The sequence below is a fragment of the Neofelis nebulosa genome, chromosome 3 (genome assembly GCF_028018385.1).
Source record: "Neofelis nebulosa isolate mNeoNeb1 chromosome 3, mNeoNeb1.pri, whole genome shotgun sequence".
Classification (NCBI taxonomy): Eukaryota; Metazoa; Chordata; class Mammalia; order Carnivora; family Felidae; genus Neofelis; species Neofelis nebulosa.
Genome location: NC_080784.1, coordinates 187,014,542 through 187,039,345, shown reverse-complemented (window position 1 = coordinate 187,039,345; position 24,804 = coordinate 187,014,542). Strand labels below are relative to the sequence as shown.

At 40.6% G+C, this 24,804-nt stretch overlaps 1 protein-coding gene and 1 long non-coding RNA gene across 3 annotated transcripts in view; one reads left to right on the top strand and one right to left on the bottom strand.

Moving 5' to 3' along the window:
* SEPSECS (Sep (O-phosphoserine) tRNA:Sec (selenocysteine) tRNA synthase) overlaps positions 1 to 8,901 on the bottom strand; it is a 37,087-nt gene extending 28,186 nt beyond the window's left edge. For both annotated transcript variants that reach the window (XM_058722944.1, XM_058722945.1), the window contains exons 1-5: positions 8,776 to 8,901; positions 7,800 to 7,954; positions 5,303 to 5,421; positions 4,757 to 4,915; positions 1,409 to 1,562 (exon numbers count right to left, since the gene is read on the bottom strand). In XM_058722944.1, the coding sequence (XP_058578927.1) occupies positions 1,409 to 1,562; positions 4,757 to 4,915; positions 5,303 to 5,421; positions 7,800 to 7,954; positions 8,776 to 8,889 (701 nt within the window). In that variant the 5' untranslated portion in view covers positions 8,890 to 8,901. The remainder of the gene's footprint in view (positions 1 to 1,408; positions 1,563 to 4,756; positions 4,916 to 5,302; positions 5,422 to 7,799; positions 7,955 to 8,775) is intronic.
* Positions 8,902 to 8,976: 75 nt separating this feature from the next.
* Positions 8,977 to 24,804, top strand: part of LOC131507750 (uncharacterized) — a 41,790-nt gene continuing 25,962 nt past the window's right edge. Inside the window, exons 1-2 of the long non-coding RNA XR_009259685.1 lie at positions 8,977 to 9,217; positions 11,646 to 11,778. This is a non-coding gene — a long non-coding RNA (uncharacterized LOC131507750). The remainder of the gene's footprint in view (positions 9,218 to 11,645; positions 11,779 to 24,804) is intronic.

Genomic DNA, 24,804 nt, shown 5'->3' with positions numbered 1-24,804 from the left:
AGAGCCTGGAGCCTGCTTTGGATTCTGTGTCTCCCTCTCTCTCTCTCTCTGCCCTCCCCCGCTCGCACTCTGTCTCTCTCTCTCTCAAAAATAAACATTAAAAAAATCTATCACAAATATCCATGTGCTGTTTTTAGAAATGGGATTTATTTCTATCACGTTAAAATTCTTCTAGATAGCAATATCATCAATGAAGAACAATAGAGATGTTTATTTAATATTTCAATACAAATTTAAAATCTGATTGGTAAGTAACGAATAAACAACAAAAGCATATGTAACATGATCTTAAAATAGAATCCACAGAGTAACATAACAAGGTAAATTTTCAAAAGCATGCTCTTAAAATTGTCTCTTAAAACATGCCTATAATAATAAATAGCAATAATAATAGTAAAATGATAAAAATTAACATACATTCATTACTGCTGAAGTATGTGATTCCATGAGTTAAAACTAAAGTATATACAACTCAACCTAAAAAAAATAGTCCAAGTCAATATAGTTTTCACCAATTATTAGCACATCAGTTCAAAATGGTTCAAATGAAACAGCTGCTGTCAAAACTAGGCATCTGTATTACTATACTCAGGCCTATTACATTTCCAGAATAAACATTTGTGGACACCCTTTAAAGAGTAAACATTTGCTTTCTCCCTTTCTGCTTTTCTTTATTCTTTTCTTCCCTTTTCTCTTGAGAGAAGAAAGGTGCAAGTGAGCAAGGGGGAGAGGGAGAGGGAGGGGGAGAGAAGAGAGAAAGAGAGCAGCAATGCTCTCCTGAAGCGAGGCTCCAGCTCATCCGATGTGGGGATGTGGGACTTGAAATCACACACTGTGAGATCATGACCTGAGCGGAAGCCAGATGCTTAACAACAGAGTGACCTAAGTGTCCTTGCTTTTCTTAAATGTATGCATTTTTCTCAAAATGTAAAGACATCCACTGTGAACACTTGAGTGTACATGTGAGTTAATCTTCCAATTAAAAGAATTCAAAAGGCAGTAAATAATCCTAAAATTTTCTATTTAAAAATCTGTTAATACTGATAGTTCTTACATAGGAAAACTTACTGTAAGATCAAAGAAATGGAGATAGCAATGAAAACAAGTAAATCCAACATTATGCTTAGAAACTTCTACAAAACAATGAGGAAAAGATACACAGAGATTAGAAACAGGAACAAACAAGAAAACAGAGATGTTTTTCGTCTGCTCAGGTCCACTTGCTACTAGTTGTTTTCCCAACTTCTCTATCCAAATTTTCATTTTCCCACACCACTGTCGTTTCTCCACCGGTCCATTCACCTATTTACTGCCACGTGTTACTTAAGCATGTTTGACAATTAGTAGGTCTGCATTTCACTTAAAAGACCAATCAACATCTACAGGACAGTATTTACAAATTATTTACCTATCAGGCACCCTTGGAGCAAAACAGGAGGTAGTAGAATGAACGCACAGAATGTGATCAGGCCCAAGTTCCCGGACTTTAGCCTCCACTGCTTCCAGGTCTGTGCGCAGCTCATCACCTTCTAACACGTTCTCTATCACCACAGGTTCAAAACCTAACCAAGCCAATCCGAGATCAAAGTGTTAGGTAAACGAAAGTAAGAAAAATCCTGGAACTCCAGGAAACAGTGCCATTCTGCATAAGAACTCTAAATATTTGATTTGGTCAGTGAACCCTCCCCTAGTGATAAAGACCTGGCTCAATACTGGTACGAGTCAAAGGCAGGTCAAAATAATGTGAAGGACCCCTAGACCACAATTAGGACCACAAAACTATTTAACACTCAGATATGCCTAGAAAGATATGCCTATTTCTGGGAAGGAAAACAAATGTCAAATAGACACCTATAAAAGTAATTACACAGTCATTGATAAAAGGATCACTTAGTACATACAATTTCAGACCACAGAAAAGTAAATCTACTCATTCTCTGGCAACATTTCATTCTAAGTTCACCTTATGTCAGGAATGAACAAAAAAATAATACAATTCAAGTACCAAAACAAATCACAATCAACTTAGTATTTTACTAAGGAAAAAGTAATGCATTTTAGTAGCCTAATGATCACTGACCCATCTCATAGTTTACAAGGGTCTTCTATAACTTACATACAAAAACTTTCCCAATTGTCAATTGAATTAGTACACTTAACTAGCATATGCTCAAAGGTCTACCCAAATAATAACTATGTAATCTTGTATGGTGAATATTTAGAGATCCATGAACATTAAGAGTTGTATGTGCAACATATACACTAAATAATGTACGAAGCATTTATTTTTTTATATGAAATTTATTGTCAAATTGGTTTCCATACAACACCCAGTGCTCATCCCAACATGTAAAGCATTTAGATAACTAAATTATTTTGTAATATTAGTAAGTACTTAGGGTAAAAGTAAAATCTAAGTGCTTAAATCTTACAAACTGGATAGAAACTAAACTTGGGAAATTTTACACATAAAGTTATTATGCAGTTACATCTTGAGTCTTCCCAAATAGCAAATCCACAGCAGACTAGATTCGTGGATTTAGGAGCTGTAAGAGATTTAGAAACCATTTAGCTGATCTCACTCGTGTCAAAGATAAGGGTGCTGAAGTTTAGGAAAATTGAGTGGTTTTCACAAGACCACACAACAAATTAAAGCACAGTTATGAGCAAGTAGTTTTGTGTTCTAAAATCCATATCAAGTTGTCTGCATTCTATCTACAGAAATATAAAAACCTGGCCACTATAAAATCAATTCAATTATGTTGGTGCAGAGATGTCCAGGTTTTATACCTGTATTTTCACAGCTATCAAAACAAACACACAAAACTTTACTTCAATAAGTAGCTTCCTAATTACAGCTGATTTTCTATTATTTCTCAAATTCTCTAGACACGATCTTATTTTTGCTTTTAAAACTTTTTAAAATGAAAATTTTTTTTGAGGATACAACTATCTTATTTACTAAGAATTAGGCTATCCTAAGAAAGGATAAACTATAAATTGTAGTACAAATCCTAACATCTTTTGGAAAAGTTTCCAGTTTTTCAACATGGCAATCTTTCCCAGAAGTTTGGTTATTAGTTCTTTGGTTAACATGATATAAATAAACAGACTTAACAACTTTATGCCACTTAAAATAAATCGGTATATTTTTTAAAAGTCTATCAGTTTCTGCTATATGTCCTTACTATGAATCCCTTTACATGAGTTTCTTTAGGATTACTCACACAGTTTAATTATAGCCTAATACAGTTCATTTCATACAACACACTGAGGCCATTCAAAATTAACCTCAAATTCCCAATTTCGACTTGAATTAATCAAGCCAAATACTAAAATACCAAAGTAGAGTTTCTGCCTCATTTATACTTAATAATGTCTATATCCTTACACTTTTTCTTTCTTTCTGTCTTGACTTAGAGACAGAAAGAAAGTGTGTGCACGTGTGCACGTGAGTGCAAGCAGGGAAGGGGCAGAGAGAAAGGGGGAGAGAGAATCCCAAGCAGGCTGTGTGGAGTCTGACGCTCAATCCCATGAACTGAACCATGAGATCATGACCTGAGCCAAAATCAAGATTCAGACATTCAACCAACTGAGCCACCCAGGTACCCCTGTATCCTTACACTTTGATTCATGCTAATAATTTATGTGTATTCCACTTATGTATATGCAACAACCATTCCTGAAGCACGGTCTATGCTCCAAGGATTGCTGTTGGGCATTTCATATGCCATCCTATTTAATACTCAAAACAATCTTGTGAGACGGGTAATCATATTCTTTAAAATGGGGACATATGATACAGCAATTCCACTTCTGAGTATACACCCCAAAGAATTCAAAGCAGAGACTCAAACAGGTACTTAAGCACCCATATTCATAGCAGCATTATTCACAAGAGCCAAAAAGTGAAAGCAACCCAAGTGTCCATCAATGAATGAATGAACAAACGAAATGTGAAATATATATACGTATATCTATGCATATATATATATATATGCATAGATATACGTATATATACACAGTGGAATATTAGCCTTAAAAAAGGAAAGAAATTCTGATACGTGCTACAACATGGATGAACTTTAAAGATACTATGCTAGGGGCGCCTGGGTGGCTCAGTCGGTTGGGCATCCGACTTCGGCTCAGGTCACGATCTCGCAGTCCGTGAGTTCGAGCCCCGCGTCAGGCTCTGGGCTGATGGCTCAGAGCCTGGAGCCTGCTTCTGATTCTGTGTCTCCCCCTCTCTCTGCCCCTCCCCCATTCATGCTCTGTCTCTCTCTGTCTCAAAAATAAATAAAACGTTAAAAAAAAAAATTTTTTTAGTTTAAAAAAAAAAAAAAAAAGATACTATGCTATGTGAAATAAGCCAGTCTCAAAAGGACGAATACTCTTGATTCCACTTACATGAAGGACCCAGAGTAGTCAGATTCATAGAGACAGAAAGTAGAAAGGTGATTGTTAGGAACTGGGGGTAGTGTGGAGGGAGCAGTTATTGTTTAATGGGTAGAGACTCAGTTTAAGACGATGAAAAAGTTCTGGAGCTGGTGTTACGCAATGGTTGCACAACAATGTGAATGTATTTAATGTCAGAGAACTATACCTTTAAAAATGATTAAAATGGTAAATCTTGTTATGTGTATTTTATGACAATAAAAGGAAGGAATAGGAACACGCTTAGTTTCTTTCTCACTCATCTATCTCTATATAAACAGTCTGAATCTTCTGCATTATATATCCACTCCTCTTCCTTTACCTGCAGTGATCATGGATTTAAAGCAGGACTTCTGGTCTATTCTTGGCCATATAATATATTTTGCCTTTGGTCTTCTGTGTCGTAATGTTAAGAAACACAAGGTGAGACTCATACCAGTTGCCATAGGAACTACAAAGCAGTTGGTCACTGTATGGACACCTAAAAATAAGAAGTAAAAGAGAAATCAGTTATTCCACTGAAAAACCAGCACCCTTCTTGAAGAAATGATATACTTCTTCAATTAAATAGTAAGAGTTATAGACTTAGTGCTTCTTCTGTCCTTGGTCTCAGGAGGCTCACTGCCAAATTCATCCTCCTGGCTTATGGTTCTGATTTTCCATCTTTTTCTAAAGGGTTTAAAATATATATATATCTATATATATATATATATATATATATATATATATATATATATAAATAGATATATATATATATATCTTTTCAAAAGCCATTTATAACCTATTTGGAAAGAGGCATTAATAAAACATATTAGGCAAAAGGGTGTATGGCTGGTCAGCCAAAAGTATTATGATTAACAGTACATACCAGCCAACTTTATGATGTCCAGGACCAAAGAATTGGTAATTTTGTTCAAAAGGCTAGAACCTGCAGCTTTTGGTTGCACAGCAGAAATATCACCCGATCGTCCAATTCCATGAATGAACCTAAGCAAAAAATGGGCCAACAAGTGGACAAAAATATTCAGTGTTCTAAGTAATCCACTGTATAAGTATATAGACACAATAATCAAAACAACGGGCAACACTTGACTATTGTAGATATTTTTCATACACTATTAACAATGTAAAAATATCCTAGTTAAGTTGAAACAAATTCATCATTTATACTGTGGTAGCTAGTCTCCCAAGATGGCCACCATCAATTCCTTTTCTCCCTATGCTACACACTATTGTCAACACCAAGAGAGAGAATCAAATTCCTCTGCATTGAATCTGCACTGGCCTTAGTGAACTGCTCGGCCAGGAAGAATCTAGCAAGAAGTGATGGTCTGGAATTTCTGATCTAGGTCAAAGAAGCCTTAAAGTTTCACCTGACCTCTTGAAGGGCTTGCTTTTGTGGGCGTTCCCTCTCATAATCCAGCGGCCATGCTGGGAGAGGCCCATGCCACCTGGAGAGGCCCATGCCACCTGGAGAGGCCATCTGATCTCTCAGCCATCTAAGTGAGTCAACTTAGATAAACTGTCCAGTTGAACCTAATGACTAAACTCTCAGCCAACATCTGACTACAACTGTATGAGAGACAGAAAGCAATAATCATCCTGCTGAGCCCAGTTAACCCCCAGAACTTTGAGAGATAATAATAAATGATTGTTTTCAGCCACTAAGTTTCGAGGTATATGTTAGCAGCAATAGAAAACCAGAATATATATAACATCAGATTCTCTTCTTTCTTTCCATTTCCTTAACCAGAGCAGTGGACTAAGTTCCCATGGGCATGAGCTGCTATTTCAAATATCACCTTAATTTTAAAAATACTACAGTTGACCCCTGAAGGCAGGAGTTTGGGGGGTGGCCCACACAGTCAAAAATTCACAAATAACTTTGATTCCCCCAAAACTTAATTACTAATAGCCTACTGTTGACTGGAAGCCCTACCAAGTGACACATATCCTGTATGTGTATTATATACTGTTTTCCAACAATAAGGTAAATTAGAGAAAAGATCATGTTATTAAGAATATCATAAGGAACAGCAAATGCATTTACAAGTACTGTACTATATTCATCAAAAAAAAAAAATCCACATGTGAGTGGACCTGCACATTTCAAACCTATATTGGTCAAGGGTCAACTGTGTATACTCCTTAAAATAGTGTGCAAATCTACTCATTGTATATTAGATGATGTCATACACGTGAGAGATACCTCTGAATATTCTTCAGAATCAAAAGTCTGTTTGTACTTTATAGTTAGATCAGAAATCCTTCACACTGGGATTATCACAGAACACTAGTGTTATACTTCATTATCCCTGAAACCTAATGTAGAAAGCATTTTTTTACAAATATTATAAATCATGTTATCAGCCCATTTTAACCATGAATTTTTCATCCAAGTTATAGATTCATTATTATTATTAGTTCCGACTGCAATGGTTTTGATTGAAATAAAATTCTACTATCTGCAGAAGAGTTTCATCACTGCAAATTTCAAGACAGGAGTGTTTACTAGTTTACCTATATTTCATGGAAACTTTGAAGAACAGAGAAATGATCATATTTGGAAATACTGCCAATTAAATGGTTAACAGAATTGATAAAAAGCTCTCTAAAATATTGCAAAAGAAAAAGGTGACTTAATAATCTAAAATCAAATTTAATGTATCTTTCCTGCATCTACTACAACAAAGCAAGGTATTTATAAAATAACTCATTTTAGATACAGATGAACAACATTTTAAAGTTCTACCTACATATCATTCTCTTAAAAAAAAAAAAAAAACTTGCAATGTTAGAAAAGAAACAGCAAACTGGGGCACCTGGATGGCTCAGTTGGTTGGGCAGCCGACTTCAGCTCAGGTCATGATCTCATGGTCCATGAGATCAAGCCCTGTGTTGGGCTCTTGCTGACAGCTCGGAACTTGGGGCCTGCTTCAGATTTTGTGTCTCCCTCTTTCTCTGCCCCTCCCCTGTTCATGGTCTCTCTCTCTCTCTCTCTCAAAAATAAACATTAAAGAAATTTAAAAAAAAAAAAAAACAGCAAACTATAAACAACCTTAACATATTTAAACTCTTGCAACCAAACAGGCTTATTACATTAAACGTTATTAACAGAACGTATAGGCAGTATTGTTCACCACCCAGAACCTGACAGAATAGCCACCACTGTCATCCTACTGTCCTGAAAAACACATACTCAAATTGTTTCCATCTCCCTGTTGCATCTAGTTTCTATGTCCATTTGAATAGGGGAGAAGTAGGTTACCAATGAACATTGTATAATTTAATATGTTACTATTACCACCATTGTTTTTAACAAAAAAAAAAGGGGGGGGGGAATGTCTTCTACTTTAAAAATATACCTGTAATGACGCCGAGCAACTAATGCAGATGCCACTCTCCCTTCTCTTTCACCAACACCACAATTACCCAGGAAGTTGTTGCTGTCCATGATCGCAAGTTCATGCAAAAAGAGTTCAAGTGTACTTTCATCCCAACCATCCTCTGGACACTTGCCCTTTAAAACAAAACAAAACAAAACAAAACAAAACAAGTATATTGAAGAAAACCATCCCCCAGGACCTTACTTCAATACATTTTTTAAACTTTGTAATGTGTATTTTGCCATACTCCTTGCTTTCTAAACTTCAGACATGAATTCCGCACTATGAAGAAACCTCGAATAGGCAAAACATTCGTTACACTGCATTACAATTCTCTACAGATTGCCAGAAGTGATAATAAATGAATACGATGAGATCTACTCAGGTTTGATGTTTCAGTGAGTTAAAGTAACTGAAAACCAATAAACCTTATCCTCAACGAGGACTGTTCCAACCAGGCTGCTGAAACTAGGGATTGTCAAACGTCAGTGAAATTAAAATTCGGCATATTGGTAGGAACGAGACCTGTGAAGTTCGGGGGCAGCTCTTGGCTCGAGTTAGTATGTCGTGGTTTAGAAACAAAGTGTTCCGTGAGTCCTTGGGAGTAGTGGAAGACGGAAGATGCGAACCTTGCTCTTTTCGCCAACAAAACAGTAGCAACTGGGACTTCCACATCCCGAAGTTAGAAAACAACCAGACTCAAAATCCCGACTCCCGCACGCTCCCTTCACAACACTCTGGGTTTTGCTGACTTTGGTGAGGCTGAGAAGGAGATGAGCGCAGCAAGTCAGCACAATGCTTGCCAAGCTGCGACAGACTGCCGCGGACACGTCTCAACCAGCAAAGAGGAGCGGGTGGGCAGGACGCAGCACGACCGGGGCGCTGGGCGGAACCGGAGGCTGGGGGGGGGGGGGGGGGGACGCTGCGGCTGGAGAGGGACCCGACACCTCGGTACCTTCTCCAGAAGCAGCCGTACGAGGTGCTCATGCGAGCGGCGGGCCTCACAACCCTGCCGCACGTAAGCCGGCGACACCAGCCGCTCGCCCGCCGCGAAGCTCTCGCGGTTCATTTCGGCGGTGGCGACCGCAGCAAGAGAACACTCGACACACCCTGCACCCACTACTGAACCGGGACGCAACTCGCCGCCTGGACGGTACGGCAAGGCCTTGGGACAAAAAGCGCGTCTCGCTTTCGCACATGCGCAATCCGCATAGATGGTGCACTAGCAAGCGTGGACTTGAGCATGCGCAGACGTCTGCGCGTGTGGCGGGCTCCTGAGACGGGCTTAAAGGAAGAGTTTGCCTTTGTGCAGAGGGGCCGAGAAAAGTACAGGGAAGCTATGTGAACTTCTCTGCAGAAAAACTTTCGGATCTTATGTGTTCCAACTCCGCTGAATGGTGAGAGTTGCGCAGTCTGTGCTTCAGCCTTACACAGTGTTTCTCATATTGCAGAACCTTTCATCCTTTTTGCACGTCCCAACATTTCCTATTATTGCCTTGACAGCCCGCTACGAAATAACCGTGTCCCGCTCCTTCCGTCCTTTGCACTACAGAAAGCCACAATACTTGTCACCCACCAACTGATTTTACTTTTTTTTTTTTTTGTATACCCCACACCCACGCCCACATACCTATGGATATAAACTTCCTAAAGTCTAGGGACTTGGTTTTCGCTGCCATACCTCCCCAAGCGCCTAGAACAGTGCCCAGAATATATAGTAGGGACTACAAAAATTTTCATGTTGATTTAATGAATTGCTTTGACCATTAAACAACCCAGGGCTAGGTATGGATATATAGGAATGAAAAGATAGGATCCCTGCTTTCAACTTCCTTGCACTCTTCTTAGGTGAGCCTACAGTAATTCCTGACATCGCTCGAGTCAACTTGAATTGGTTCATACTCGCTTGCAAAAGCTGATTGTTAAATGTGCGGTAATTTTGTGAGCTGGTTTTTCAATACAGCCACTTTAAATTATATTAAAAGCAAAAGTGATGAATACACAAACTTTATCACTTCCTACTTATTTTTACTACATTTTATTGTTTAAAGTGCGCTTCTGAGATTATTTACCTCTATTATATCCGTGTGGTGGAAACACAACATAATGGTGTACCACCGCACATCTCTTTCCAACTCCCTGTTTAGGGGCATCATGATGGGAGTTTGGAATTGGCCATGGTAGAGTGGAAATCACCGTGGAAATCAACAACTGCTACACATCAGGCCCTGACCTCCCTGCTGCTGCCCAGGAATTACTTGTTTAGTATGTACCAACTCACCACTGTTCCTACTACATGTTCCCAGGGCATCCTACCATTTGTCAGCCTGGTACTTGTCAAGCTGCATTTCCATTGTTAATTTTCTGTTTTCCTCACCTAGATTGCGAACTCCGGTTTGAGGAAAGCTATATGGGATATCTGTGTTCAAAGCACAGAACTAAACACAAAATAGATGGGCCACAAATTCAAATTTATCTGAACGATAGACGGTTTAAAAACTTTGTAAAATTACACAGAAATATAAGCCACAAAAATAATGAGAATTTAGCTCATTTTTTAAAGTAAACATCAGCCTTCAAACTTTTGAAGAGTTCAGTTCTTATTCCCAAAATACAACTATTTTTGCAACTTCTTTGGAAAAGCCTTCAAAGCTATCTTGTCAATCACATGAAAGTACAAGATCCATCTCATTATTGAGTGGACACTCTAGGTTTTTGAGCCAGCAGTTTCTCTCACCTTACTTACCAGTCTTAATTTGGAAAAATGTTTGTTTCCAGAAACTAAATCCATCATCAAGGTATGCCTTCATAGAAATTATTCAAAAACTGCAGGCTGTGGAAGCAATTTCAAAAGAGGTATTCCAATATTGTCTTCATCCATTCACACATCCAATGAGTATTGAGCATCTAACATTTTTTTAATTTTTTCTTTCTTTCTTTTTTTTTTCTTTAGAGAGAAAGCGGCTGTGCAAGTGGGGGAGAGAGGGAGAGAGAGAGAGAATCCCAAGCAGGCTCCATACTCGGTGCAGAGCCAAACATGGGCCCCAATCCCACAACCCTGAGATCATGACCTGAGCTGAAATCAAGAGTTGGATGCTCAACTGACTGAGCCACCCAGGTGCCCAGGCATCTAATATTTTTAATAGCAACAACATCAGAATAATTTAATTGTCTTTACAAGATGTAACATAGTTAAAAATAGATCCAACATTCATAGTCTGAATTTTGCTTGTGTCACTAGTTGTTTGACTTTGGGTACATTACTCGTACTCCCTGAGCTTTACTTTCCCCATTTGTAAAATAGGAACATGGACGAGACCATTGTCTTGACTAAATGAGATGTAATCTCTCAATGCCATCTTTGCCTTGATGGACTGGTTGTACAAATGGACAAGGACTAGACCTTGTCTGATGTCCTAAGAACCCCGACCCATAATCTCTGCAGTAAGTAGCCCAGGAAGCCAAACCAAAACCCCTGCAGCAATCTCACCAGAACAGTTAGGACTCAGTCAATGACTTCCAGCTTCCCAATTTTTTCACTTGCTTCCAACTCAGGACTAACCAGAGAAAGCCAAGTATGCTCCCTAAACCAGTGACATAAGATGCCCTTTTCTAATTAGCCTACCTCCATCTTCCCCTTGCTAACAACTCCCAATCAGAGCATACCTGAACCCTTCCCATTTTTTTCACCATAAAACTTTTCCACCCTTCTGCCTGCCATTGAGTCTCCAAATGTGAGTGATGGTGACTAACTCCCTTGCTATAGGAAGCTCTGAATGAATAGTCTCTGTTTATTATTTGGGTGGTCTTTGTTCCTTGCCACAGTTTTCCTGGAGACTCCACTGAGACATGGTCTGCACTGTCCATCACTGTGGCCCCCAGCCTTTGACCAGATGTGGTACACGCAGAGGACCCTTGTGCCTTGCTGCTTGTGGCCTGTCAAGTCTGTGCCATCGTCGTAAGTCAGTGCTGGGTCTGAACTCTGCTATCTTTGCATGGAGTTCCTCAGCTATTTATTGTACTTATTCTATCCTTGGTGGAATCAGGCCATTCCTTTTCATTCTTTTTTGGCTGTCTTTTATATTTTTATTTTGTATTGTGCTACCTGAAAATGCTGTTTGTCATAAAAAGGAGAATCATAGGGTAGAACACAGCCATAGGCCCTATAAGCCTGTTGTTCAAACCAGCCTCAGAGACCAGTGAGTTTGAAGTTCTCACCAGAGGGCCATCCATTTGGACAAACATCACTGTGGGTCACCAATAAAACTGAGTGAGGCACTCCTTCCATCTTGATTTTTGGTCTTGAGAATTTGCCTTTAATTTAGAGAGGGGGCTCACTCTAATTTTCTACCTGCTGCGGGGGGGGCACAGATTGTCAGGTCTGTGTTTGGAGGGGCCAACCCTCAGGTGGGAGGCCTGAGACACAAAGAGCATAAGCATCACTTTCAACCAACCATTGCCAGCTCTCCTGGGTTTGTCTAAGCCTAAATCCACTTCCCCGCCAGGAAAAACTGCTGCTTCTTATATGTGGTGTCATTACAATCCTACTTCTGGTGGCTGTCTCTCTTAGTGGCATAACTTCAGCAATGAGGATCTGGGCCTTCCGTGGCCACGCTGCGGGACATTTGACTTGGATAAATTTGGTGTTGATAGGCAACCTAGAAAAGAAGGGGAATTAAGATTTCTCAGGTCAATGGACTGCAGTTTTTAACTGGTATGCAGAAGCCTCCAAAAGAAATTCTGGTTCAAAATTTATTTCACTTAAACATTCTTTGACCAAAGCTCGTGAGCAATTTGACAAACTTAGGCAACAAGAAACTAGACTCATTTCCTAGTAAATCCTTCCTGTCCTTGTCTTCCAGTGGCCCCCCTATATCCAATACCCCTCTACTTCTTTACCCTTCTCATCTCTGTCTTTCCTCGCTTCTGTCAACTATGCCATTCTCTTCCTCTTGAGCAGACCCCCCCCATGTTTGCCCAACAGCCTCCTAACGCCACAAAATATCACATGCCTCTGAAGATCCATATCTTATGAGCCAGATAAGCAGGCAAGTGTAGAATTTAAACTTTGGATGATGAATTAAGATGAATTAAGAGCTATAGTTAAAGACCTCCTTACAAGACCCCCAACATGGGGCGCCTGGGTGGCGCAGTCGGTTAAGCGTCCGACTTCAGCCAGGTCACGATCTCGCGGTCCGTGAGTTCGAGCCCCGCGTCAGGCTCTGGGCTGATGGCTCGGAGCCTGGAGCCTGTTTCCGATTCTGTGTCTCCCTCTCTCTCTGCCCCTCCCCCGTTCATGCTCTGTCTCTCTCTGTCCCAAAAATAAATAAAAAACGTTGAAAAAAAAAAATAAGACCCCCAACAAAACCAGCAACTATTCCTAGAAGAATTTACAATGCTTTTGGGTACATATGATTCAGGGCTACCTAACCTACATCAGCTTGTATACATGTTGGTCAGAACCTCAGATGCTAAGTCTTGGATAACAAAAACTAATTGGATTGATGCAGAAAGGGGTCTACAGGCTCTCTTTTGTCCACAATAAATCTAGGGTTTAAAAAAATCCTGAAGGGGCGCCTGGGTGGCGCAGTCGGTTAAGCGTCCGACTTCAGCCAGGTCACGATCTCACGGTCCGTGAGTTCGAGCCCCGCGTCAGGCTCTGGGCTGATGGCTCAGAGCCTGGAGCCTGTTTCCGATTCTGTGTCTCCCTCTCTCTCTGTCCCTCCCCCGTTCATGCTCTGTCTCTCTCTGTCCCAAAAATAAATAAACGTTGAAAAAAAAAATTTTTTTTTTTAAAAAATCCTGAAAAGTAGGGCAAAGCCTCTTACAAGCCATACCCCTAAACATTTCCAATAAAAATTAATCAGACTATAATTTAATCATGAAACCAAGAAAAAAGGTAAAAGTATAAGGTACTTTCTTTTGTGCTAGACTAGAAAATACCTCTGACAACATTCGGGAGTCAACAAAGGTGTCAGTGTAAAAGCAGCCCTTTTATCTCATTCTGCCAATGGAGTTAAGCCTGAAACTGAAGCCTAATTCAAAAATAGAAATTAGAGTAGGAAATAGCACCTTTGCCTAAACACCTGTTGGTATATTTTAAAAAGGGTTTAGAATCAAAATGAGACAGAGTCTAAAATAAACTATGATCTTGCCGAACCAACAGCCAGGTGATACACCTTCCAAGCAACGATTTTTGACAAGGACGCTGTAGACGGTATAAATAGAAGGGACACTGGCAAAACAGAATGTCCTATCTCATAAAAGAAAACCCGGGACAAAGGAAAACCCTCAATCCTGATCAAAAAGGGTACTCTAAAGAAGGAAAAAGCTCCCAATATCCTGACTTACCCTTAAATGCTCAAGTTGAATAAATACAGTTGGTAAACCTAATCAATTCCTGGTAGACAGGTGCTGCTCTTACTACATTAAACTCCTCACTTGCTCAAAGTCTTTCTCAGACTAAACATGTGCACAATTCTTTCAGACAGAAATACAGATAGGTCTTTTAGACAACCCACAGACTTTTCCTAACTCCCAGCCCTTAACTGTAGCACTTACTCTCTTGAATGAAAAGCACTCCTTTCTGCTCTGTGATAGCACCCCTGCGAGTCTGATAAGGAGAGACTTACTCCACAGATGTAATTGTAATATTAACTGCTCAACAGAGGAACTGTTAAAGTTCCAGAGCACTCTTCTATTCATAATCAAATTGTGTCTGTCAAGATATACCTTTGCCCTCCTCAGTATAATTTATGCATACTCCAGATAAAGTTCTTGCCATCATACCTGACATTCTATGACCTTCAAAGTCCAATGACACAGAAAAAATAATTGGAGCAGAATGCAGAAAGTTCTACTTACCAAACAGGGAAGGGTTATCATTTGTTTCAAGACTTAAGGACAATCAATAAAATGTTTGTCCCTTGCTTCCCAGTAGTACCTAACCCAAATATCATTTTGGCATAATTCTACCTAAAGTTAAGTTGCTTCAAAATAGTTAATCTTTGCTTTGCCTTTTTCAATGTGCCAGTCCAGGATAGCACATTGTATTCAGTCATCATGTCTCCTTCATTTCCTTCAGTCTATTATAATGTCTCAGTTTATTCCTGTTTTCCATGACTGTGACAATTTTGAGGAATACTGGTCAGGTATTTTCTAGAATGTTCCTCACCTGTAGTTTGATATTTTCTCATGGTTAGACTAGGGTTATTGGTTTTGGAGAATCCCATAGAGATGCAGTGCCCTTCTCATATCAGTTGTACATGACATTCAAATGATTTAATCACTTGTGGTATCCTAGATTGGATCTTGAAGTGGAAAGAAGATATTAATTAGAAAACTAGAGAAAGCCAAATAAAGTCTGAAGTGTGGTCAAGAGTATGTGTCAAGTTGGCTTCTTAGTTTTGACAAATGTATTATGGTATCATTAGGGGAACCTGGGTGAACATATGAGAACCTTCTGTTTTATCTCTGTAATTCTAAAATTATTCCAAAATTACAAAAAAGTTTACTTTTAAAAAATGAAAGAGACATTTTCAGATGAAAACAGAGAATTCTCACCAATAGAATACCATAAAAGGAAGCCCTAAAGGGTATTCTTAAGGCAAAAGGAAAGTGGTTTCAGGTGGAATATCAAATGCAAAAAGGGGTAAAAAGCAACAAAAATGGCAAGTTATTGTGGTAAATGTAGGTTAATATTGTCCATATAAAAAAACTACAGTAATGTGTTGAAGGGTTTATATATCTATAGAGTCAAAGTACATGATTGGCATTTAATTATAGAGCGACTTAGTAAATAGAGTTAAGTGTTATAAAGGCTTTGTACTCATAGAGTGGCCCATGGAGGTTATTAGAAGGCAGAATCATGGACTTCTTCTCAGACTTACTAAATCAGAATTCCTATTTTAACAGGGTCCTCTGTTGTGGGAGATAAACTTAGGAATCCCCCGGGGTTACACCAATGGGTTGACAAGTCATAAAGAAATACAAAGTCATAAAATGTTCACACCCAAGCTTGGGTAAACCAGATTGACACTCCAAGAATAGCGGGGTGCAAAGACACCCTGAGAATAGGGAGGCACAAAGGTGCCAGGAATAGGGAGGTGCAAAGGCACCCCAAAATAGACAGAGAGAGGCAAAAGCCTGAAATAGAAACAGTGCAAAGGTGCCCAATACATAGAAATAACAAGATTAAATATTCAGGGTGAACGCACCCCAAATTTAGTACTATAGCAGAAAAGCTCCTTTCATAGGAGAATAGGGCCAGGTTAGGTAAATTGGTGAATTGGACTGTGGACCACTGCGCTGCAGGCAAAGCAGCCCAGAGTGGAAATGATTAACAAAAGAAAAGGTGCCTTGTCAACCCTGAGGTTATTTCCCCTACCTGTCTCATCCCTGAGGCTAGCTAAGGTAAACACAGGTGCTGCCTCATGTCCGCTGTAAACAACCCTCCTCCCAACTGCCTGGCGCCCGGATTTTGTTTTGTATTAACCCAAACCCCTAACCACAAATATCCTCAAGACCCCCTTTCCCTCACGACCACAAGTTAATGTTCACAGATTCATTGTCCCTTTGTGCGTGTCCATCACCATGTTTGTAAGCCTTCTGATCCTAATAAGAACAGGCAAGGACCCTTATTCAGGGCTTGTCTTTTCCCAGACACTAGCCATCTCTCTCTTTAATCCTGCGTCTGCTCCTTTGCTGGCCAAAAGAGAACTTTAGACATAGAGTCTATGACACTCTGTGATTTATATACACATTAAAATTTGGGAAATTCTGTTCCAAAGGTACTTCTATTGTCTCAAAAGAGAGTAAAAGTACCAACTGACATTAGATTTTTGTAAATATAGAATTTATTTTGTAATCTCCAGGATAACCAATAGAGAAATAGTAAAAGATTATATAATTTCCAAACTAATACAAGGGAAAAGATGATTAATAAAAATTATCAGTTCAAAATGAGGTAGGAAAGAGAGAAAAAGAAATGAGTAGGACATGTAGAAATCAGTATTAAATATGAGTGAGCTGAATATTCCTTTTAGAAGATGATGATTATCAGACTAGATTTTTAATGACAAAAACAATTACATGCTCTTTGCTGAGAATGCATCTAAAACAAAAAGCTATGAAAAGATTAAAAGTTGAAAGAAAAAGAATGGGAAAAGATATAACGTGCAAATATTAACAAAAAGAAAGTAAGCACAGATTATTAATATTAGACAAGTAGACTTTAAGACAAATGGCATAAAAAGGAATACTTCATAAAGATAAAAGATCCAAATCACCCAGAAGGTAGAATAATTCTAAATTTGTATATACTTAATAACATAGTTTCAAAACGCATAAAGTCAAAACTGTTGAAAGGAAAAATAGACAATTTTACAGAAATACTGAGATATTATAGAACAGTTTTTAAGAACCAATAGAACAAGTTAGCCCAAAAATTGGTAAAGATACAGAAACACTATGTTTAGTAATTTGACCTAATGTACATTCATAGAATGCCATACCCAACTGGAAATCACACATTCTTTTCAAGCTCACATGGAACATTTACCAGAATTGACTGAATCCTGGGTCTTGAAACAAGTCACAACAACTTTCAAAGCTGTGAAATCATGCTCTGACTTGATGCAACTAAGCTAAGAATCAATAACAAAAACAAGACTTATTTGGAAATGAAGCATAATCCATACATCAAAGAAAATATTACAGTAGAAGTTAGAAAGTATTTTGAACTCAATGGTAATAAAAATGCCACATATCAAGACTTACAGGAAACACCTAAAACCATACGTAGGAGGAAACTTTAAAAGTATATAGTAGGAGGCACCTGGGTGGCTCAGTCAGTTAAGCGACTGAGTCTTGATTTCAGCTTAAGTCATGATCTCATGGTCATGGGATCGAGCTCCCATTGGACTCCACTCTGATTGTGGAGCCTGCTTGGTATTCTCTCTCTCCCTCTTTCTCTCTGCCCCTCCCCTACTCGTACACACACACACACTGTCTCCCTCTCTCCCTCTCTCTCTCTCTCTCAAAATAAACTTAAAAAAAAGTATATAGTAGGGGTGGGGGCAATAGGGGAAAAAACATAGAGTAGAAAAGGAAAAAAAGGCTAAAACTTTCTGAGCTAGGATTTTTATCTCAGAAGTTAGTGAATGAACAGAAAATAAATCCAAAGGATATACAAGGAAAGAAATAATAAAGACCAGAGACTAGGGAAATAGAAAACAAAGAGGGGACTAGCAAAACCAGTAGTGGTTTCTGTGAAATGAGGGGAGTCCAGGTCCAAAGGCCAAAGAAACTCCAAGAAGGCTGTGTGGGTGGAGATTGATGTGCAGCAGGTGGCCAGGCAGTGGGAGAAGAGGCCAGACTTCCAATGGCGGATTTGAAGTGAAATGCTGTATGTTCTAGAGGAAACCCCCATCTACTTCTCCCTATGAAATAGTGAGTCTTTCTTATTAATCCACTGTAGGTTTGGGTCTATTTGGGGGATGCCTTGAAGCACTAAATCCTGTTGTAAGGGAGGTGATAGAGTGAAATAAAGGCAGCTCAAAAGCACCTTGTCCTCTGATTCACACTAATAAGCACTCATACCAAGCCTGTGTACCAGGCACTGCTCTAACTTTACCTGCTATCACTCATCCAGTCCTGCCAGCAGCACGACGATGCTGGTATGATTATCGTCACTCCGTTTTACAACTGAAGGAGCTGGGCATCAGAAGGGCCCGGTGGGATGGCACCATTGGTCAAGGGAAATAGCCAGGATTGTGACCAGGCTTCTGACTCTGGAGACTGTGATCTCCCCCACTCCTCTGCACTGTCAGTATGTAGTATCAGGGTTCTCTCCACGGGGACGTGGATGGAATAAGAAGAATAGAGCCAGAAGGGGAGAGAGGACAACTTGCCCAGAAGTGTACTAAGTCATAAAGCCCATTAAATCCCATGACCCAAAGAGTCCCCCAGCATATTGGTGCCAGGAGTCCTTGATGCTAAAAGTACAGAAAGCATCATAGACTCCTCCACTCCAGCACCACTCACACCTCACCCATAAGCAGTCTCCTCACGCCTCGCCCTGCCCCTTTCTCTCCACCTCTCCCACCAGCACCTAGACCAGACCTCTGTCAACCCCCCCTGGACAAATGCAGTGGCCTCTCTGCTTCCACTTTGGCTTATCACCCCTTACCTTTCTCCAGTCCCTACTCAGCAGTGAGAATTATCTTTTAAGTAAATATCAAATCGTGTGCTTCCCCTTTCGTTTTCCCATCACACCGAGCATGCAATCCAGACTGAGCAGTAAAACCCTGCAAGGTCGGGCCCCCCCGCCCCGACACCAAGCACTTTCCTCCCTCACTGGGTGGGCTCCCACCTCACTGACCTCCCTACAGACCCTGAAACACACTAAGTTCTTCTTTTCCCACCTCAGTATCTATCCACATGCTGTGCCTACTGCCTTAAAAGATCTTCCCCTCTTCATTTTGCATGGCTGGCTTCTAGTTTCCTTCTAGTATAAATGTCCCCTCCTCTGAGAAGCCTTCCCTGAGTGTCTTATCTAAGCAGGAATCCTATATATATTCACTGGAAATTCTTTTATGAATTGATTGCTTGTGTAGTATTTGAGATAGAAGCTTCTGGAAGATAAGAACTCTGACTATTCACCTACTCTTCTAGCACTTAGCACAGTGCCTGGCACATGGTAAGCATTCACAAACATTTTTGAGTGGAGAAATGATAAGAATGGGTCCCAAACATTGCATATCATTTGGTGGTTGCTGGATGAACCCAGGTGTGGAGAGAGGAGAGAGCAGGGAGTCAGGGACAAATAGGTGACATGTCAGATTATGAGGGCATTTTATTTTTTTAATGTTTATTTCTGAGAGAGAGAGAGAGAGAGAGACAGAGACAGAGCATGAGTGGGGGAGGGGCAGAGAGAGGGAGACAGAATTGGAAGCAGGCTCCAGGTTTTGAGCTGTCAGCACAGAGCCCAATGCGGGGCTCGAAGCCACAGACTGTGAGATTATGACCTGAGCCAAAGTCGGACACCTAACCGACTGAGCCACCCAGGCGCATTTTATGAGGGCATTTTAAATTGTGCAGGAGCTATTTTCCATTGGGAGATGGAAATAACAAATAATGACCATACCCCTTTGTCATTCCGTTCACATGTGTTCTAAAATGTTTGGGTAGGAGAAATGACAAGTGTCTTAAGCATGGCAGGATCTGGCTGTCATCAACCTCATTAATGAGGCCTCTTAAGCAATTTGAAGCAAAATAACTTCCACGCCAATGCCAAGCTTCAAAGAGCACTTGGAAGGAGGAAGTGGGGGAAGAGTAGAATCAGTAACTAGGTTGCTCAGAGAAGTCTCCTGTGATTAGAAAAAAAAAAAAAAGTAGTAATTACATTTTGCTGAGACTCAGGATTCAGAAAGCTTGGTCTCGCCTTCATCTTGTCTATTTCAGATGGAGAGAGATGGAATAAAAGTAGATGTGGATGTAGCAGAAGGTAATTTAAGACCTTCCCTGGGATGAGTGGAGCAGTTTCCTCTCTGGAGGGAGGAGAGGGGGGTAGAGAAGGCGGTCTCTGAGCACTAACACTGCAGAGATGGATATAATCCCCTGTAAAAGACGGAGCAAGAGAAAAGCTGCAGGAAACGTGTCAGGAGTCTGTGAACCGGCCCAGAGCCTGGGGCTTGCTGACACTTGAAAAAGAGTGAGGAAGACTTTCCCAGGCCTTTGACACAGAGAGAGGGCTGTGGTGGAGCCCTGATAAAGGCAAGTGGTCAGGGAGTGCTGGGGAAGGTGGCTCTGGAATCAGGCCAATGGAGTCCAGAGTGGCTCTCTTTCTTTCTCTCTATAAGTTTGGGCAAATTACCCAGTGTCTCTGGGCCCCAGCTTGCTCCTCTGTGAAAGGGGCACAATAATAGTAGGGGGAAGTCAAGGAGGGATGATAGGGGCTCAGCCCGGCACCCAGCGCGGAGGAGCACTCGGCAAATGTGAGACTGTGATCTCTGCCCTTACAGCTAGTCACGGCCATGGTAGTGAGTAAGCCATTTGAGCCCAAGTGTGGACTTGCTCACTCGGCTTCCTTTTCATGGACCTTACCAGGGGTGGGAGAACTACAAACTACATTCTCCCAACTCCCTCCCAACTAGCGTTCTAGAAGCAAATTACATGTAGCCCATTAGACATACTTGCACAAGAGTTGGAAGGTGGAGGGCATATTCTTGCTTCTTTCAACTGTGTTGTTAGCAAGCAAGGCAGTGGAGATATGAGGGTTGTTTTTGTTTGTTTGTTTGTTTGTTTGTTTGTTTGTTTGCCTTTTAGAGTCTGTTCCCTGGTGTCCAGAGGAAATGCGTCTTCCTGATACAAGTAGCAGCCTTGGCGATGGGTTCTTGACATCATAGTCCTCATGGTGGTCTTGGCAGGTGGTAGAGCCCCTGGTGGGTCAGTTCTGAAGTATGCTGGGACTCAGTTCTAGAAGCCCAGTCCAGAGCCCACATCTCTAGACCTCCCAACGATTTTGTAAACATCTTATTCCCTACGCTAAGCTCCTTCATAGTTAAATTATCTAGAGTCACATCTGCTTCCTGCACTCAATCCTAACTGCTGCTCTAGGTGTTTGCATTTCTTTCCTTCACAATCTCAATTATGTACCACATTTTTCTGCAAGTGAGAAAACATTTTAAAGCATCACTCACGACACCTGGTAATATTATTTTCCTGCTTTATTCACACCTACGGAAAGACTGACTAAATGTCCTTTCTCCAAATAACTAAGCCTAAAGCCTTGACATCCCCTATGACATTACAGCTGCCCCAAACTGCAGCTGTAATGCTGGAAGGGGATATCAAAGTCAGAATAATCCAAATAGGGCAGACCTCACAATCCCAAACCAAGAAAGTGAAGCCCAATCAATACTGACTTTCTTATGGAATGTTATAAATGGGAAGAGAGCTTTTCCAGTATTGCCCAAGAAAGATGGAGCATTGATGACTCAATATAAGTCTTCCAATTTTGAATCTTGGCAGATTCAGCCTTTTCATCGAGTGTGACTCAGCATGCCTCACTGGTGACTGTATTACTTAAAAATAGCCACTCCCTTTGCAATGGACTCAAATCATTTTTGGAAAGAGGCAGAAAAGAAATATATTCTACAACCTTACTTTTCTTGGTTACCCTATTGATAAAAGATCATGCCGAGCCTGTGACACCTCTGCTGGTGTGCTTGTCACTTCTCTATCTCCCAGAACACTCACAAGTTAGCATTCTAGACTTTTCTCAAGCCTCATAGGTCTGAAGTCATTTTATAAATGATTCAGTTCTATAGAACCTGAGAACCATGCCACAGAGAACTGAGGACCATTTGTAAACCTATAGACCTGAGTCAAAATCTGAGCTTGACTCTATGAAAGCCCGCTAACCCTGAGACTCTTCTTCTGTCCTTAGAGCCTGACTTGCATTCCCACAAAGACAAACATACACTCCGATAAGTTTTTTTTTTCAGTTTATTTATTTTGAGAGAGGGAGAGAGAGAGAGAAAGAGAGAGAGAATCCCAAGCAGGCTTCACACTGTTGGCATGGAGCCTGATACAGGGCTCAAACCCACGAACCATAAGATCATGACCTGAATTGAAATCAAGAGTCGGACGCTTAACCTACTGAGTCACCCAGGCACCCCAAACATACTCTCTTTGGTCAATTCTTGATTGTCTGCATGTGGCTTATTCAAAACACCATGTATTCTCATTAAATTAGGGGACTAGTTGAAAAGACCAAGCTCTTGGATTTCAGAGATATGGGTTCAGAGGCTTCCTGGCTCTGTGGTCTTGAGCAAATTATTTCACCTCTCTGTTTCACTTTCCTAAGGAGCCAATATGAATACCTCCTTTGTGTGAGATGAAAAATATACAAAGTAACTAAACTCAGTAAATTGTAGCAATTGATATTTTTTGCTGGAAATACAAACATGAGCAAGCCACACCAAAAACCCTTTAGAAATATCTAGTAGAGGTGGGAATCAAATTGGTGCAGCCACTCTGGAAAACAGTGTGGAGGTTCCTCAAAAAATTAAAAATAGATCTACCCTATGGCCCAGCAATAGCACTGCTAGGAATTTACCCAAGGGATACAGGAGTACTGATGCATAGGGGCACTTGTACCCCAATGTTTATAGCAGCACTCTCAACAATAGCCCAATTATGGAAAGAGCCTAAATGTCCATCAACTGATGAATGGATAAAGAAATTGTGATTTATATACACAATGGAATACTACGTGGCAATGAGAAAGAACGAAATATGGCCCTTTGTAGCAACGTGGATGGAACTGGAGAGTGTTATGCTAAGTGAAATAAGCCATACAGAGAAAGACAGATACCATATGGTTTCACTCTTATGTGGATCCTGAGAAACTTAACAGAAACCCATGGGGGAGGGGAAGGAAAAAAATAAAAAGAGGTTAGAGTGGGAGGGAGCCAAAGCATAAGAGACTGTTAAAAACTGAGAACAAACTAAGGGTTGATGGGGGGTGGGAGGGAGGGGAGGTTGGGTGATGGGTATTGAGGAGAGCACCTTTTGGGATGAGTACTGGGTGTTGTATGGAAACTAATTTGACAATAAATTTAATATATTGAAAAAAAAAAGAAATATCTAGTAGAGGAGAATACCATCTATATATAGGTAACTGTAATAGTCTGAATGAGATGTGCTGTATGATTGACGACCCCATTCAATTTAGATAGACATCAAGCTTAAGTAGGAGGTAGCATTTCAAAGTGGACTAAGGCTCTGTCCAAAAATAGTGTTCCAGGAGAAGGGAAGAGAAAAAGCAATAGCGTAGGGATAAAAACAAGCCTTATAGGCCTTTCTGGGGAAAGCCTAAAGGCCAATTTGAGCTTGAATAGTTGGATTGCAAAAGCAGCTACAAATGCTTCTGCCTCCCAGCAACCACACCCTAGGTAACTGTGGCACACGGATGCTGAATTTGGTCATGCAACTTGCTTTGACCAGTGAGATGGATGGTAACAATGTGATTCAGGTAGAGGCATGAAAAGCACATTCGGGCTTACCCTGATGCTGCACGTGAAATCTTTCTGCCACCATGTGAACGAGCCTGCCCTATCCAGTTGGATGATGATAAGAAACACGGCCCAGTCCTCTCCACTGCCCCAGTCGACAGCACTGTCGGGGACAGCAACCGAGTGCCCTGCTGCTGGCCATAGATGCAAGAGTGAGCCCAGTCAAGACCAGCCAAAGAATCCTCAGCCGGGCCCAACCCTAATTATAACCCACAGGACTGTGAGCAAAAGAAATGGTTGTTGTTTTAAGCTACTGAATTTTGGGCTGGTGTATTAATGTGGCAAAAGCTTGCTGATAATGTGGAGCCAATAAGAGGTGGGGGCACGTGAAGGATATGATATGCTATCCAGATAGAAGTGCCCTTAGGAAATTGGAGACACATCGTAATTACTAGGTTAGGTAAAATAATTATTAATCTAAATATGCTTCAAAATAAGTAAGTTGATAAGTGCTTATTTAGTGTGGAAGGTAGCAATTCATAATATCCTCCACCTTTGCTACTCAAGTGTTGTCTGTGGGCTGGAGGCAGCATCACCTGGAGCTTATTGGAAGTATGGAATTCGGGCTCCACTCCAGACCTGTTGAATCAGAATATGAATTTCAGCGACATCTCCTAGTGATAAAATTTGAGAAGCAACTGTCCTATCCTAAAAATGCAAACTGAATCCACATTGAGTACTCATTCGCCTGGTCTTTCCTATTCTACTCAGATTTTTTTACTTCCTTTTTTTTTTTTTTTAACTTTTTAAAGTTTATTTATTTATTTTGAGAGAGAGTAGGGGAAGGGCAGGGGAGTGGAAAGAGGATCCCAAGCAGGCTCCCGGCAGTCAGCACAGAGCCAAACGTGGGACTTGAAGTCACAGACCACAAGATTATGACCTGAGCCGAAATCACAAGTCAGACG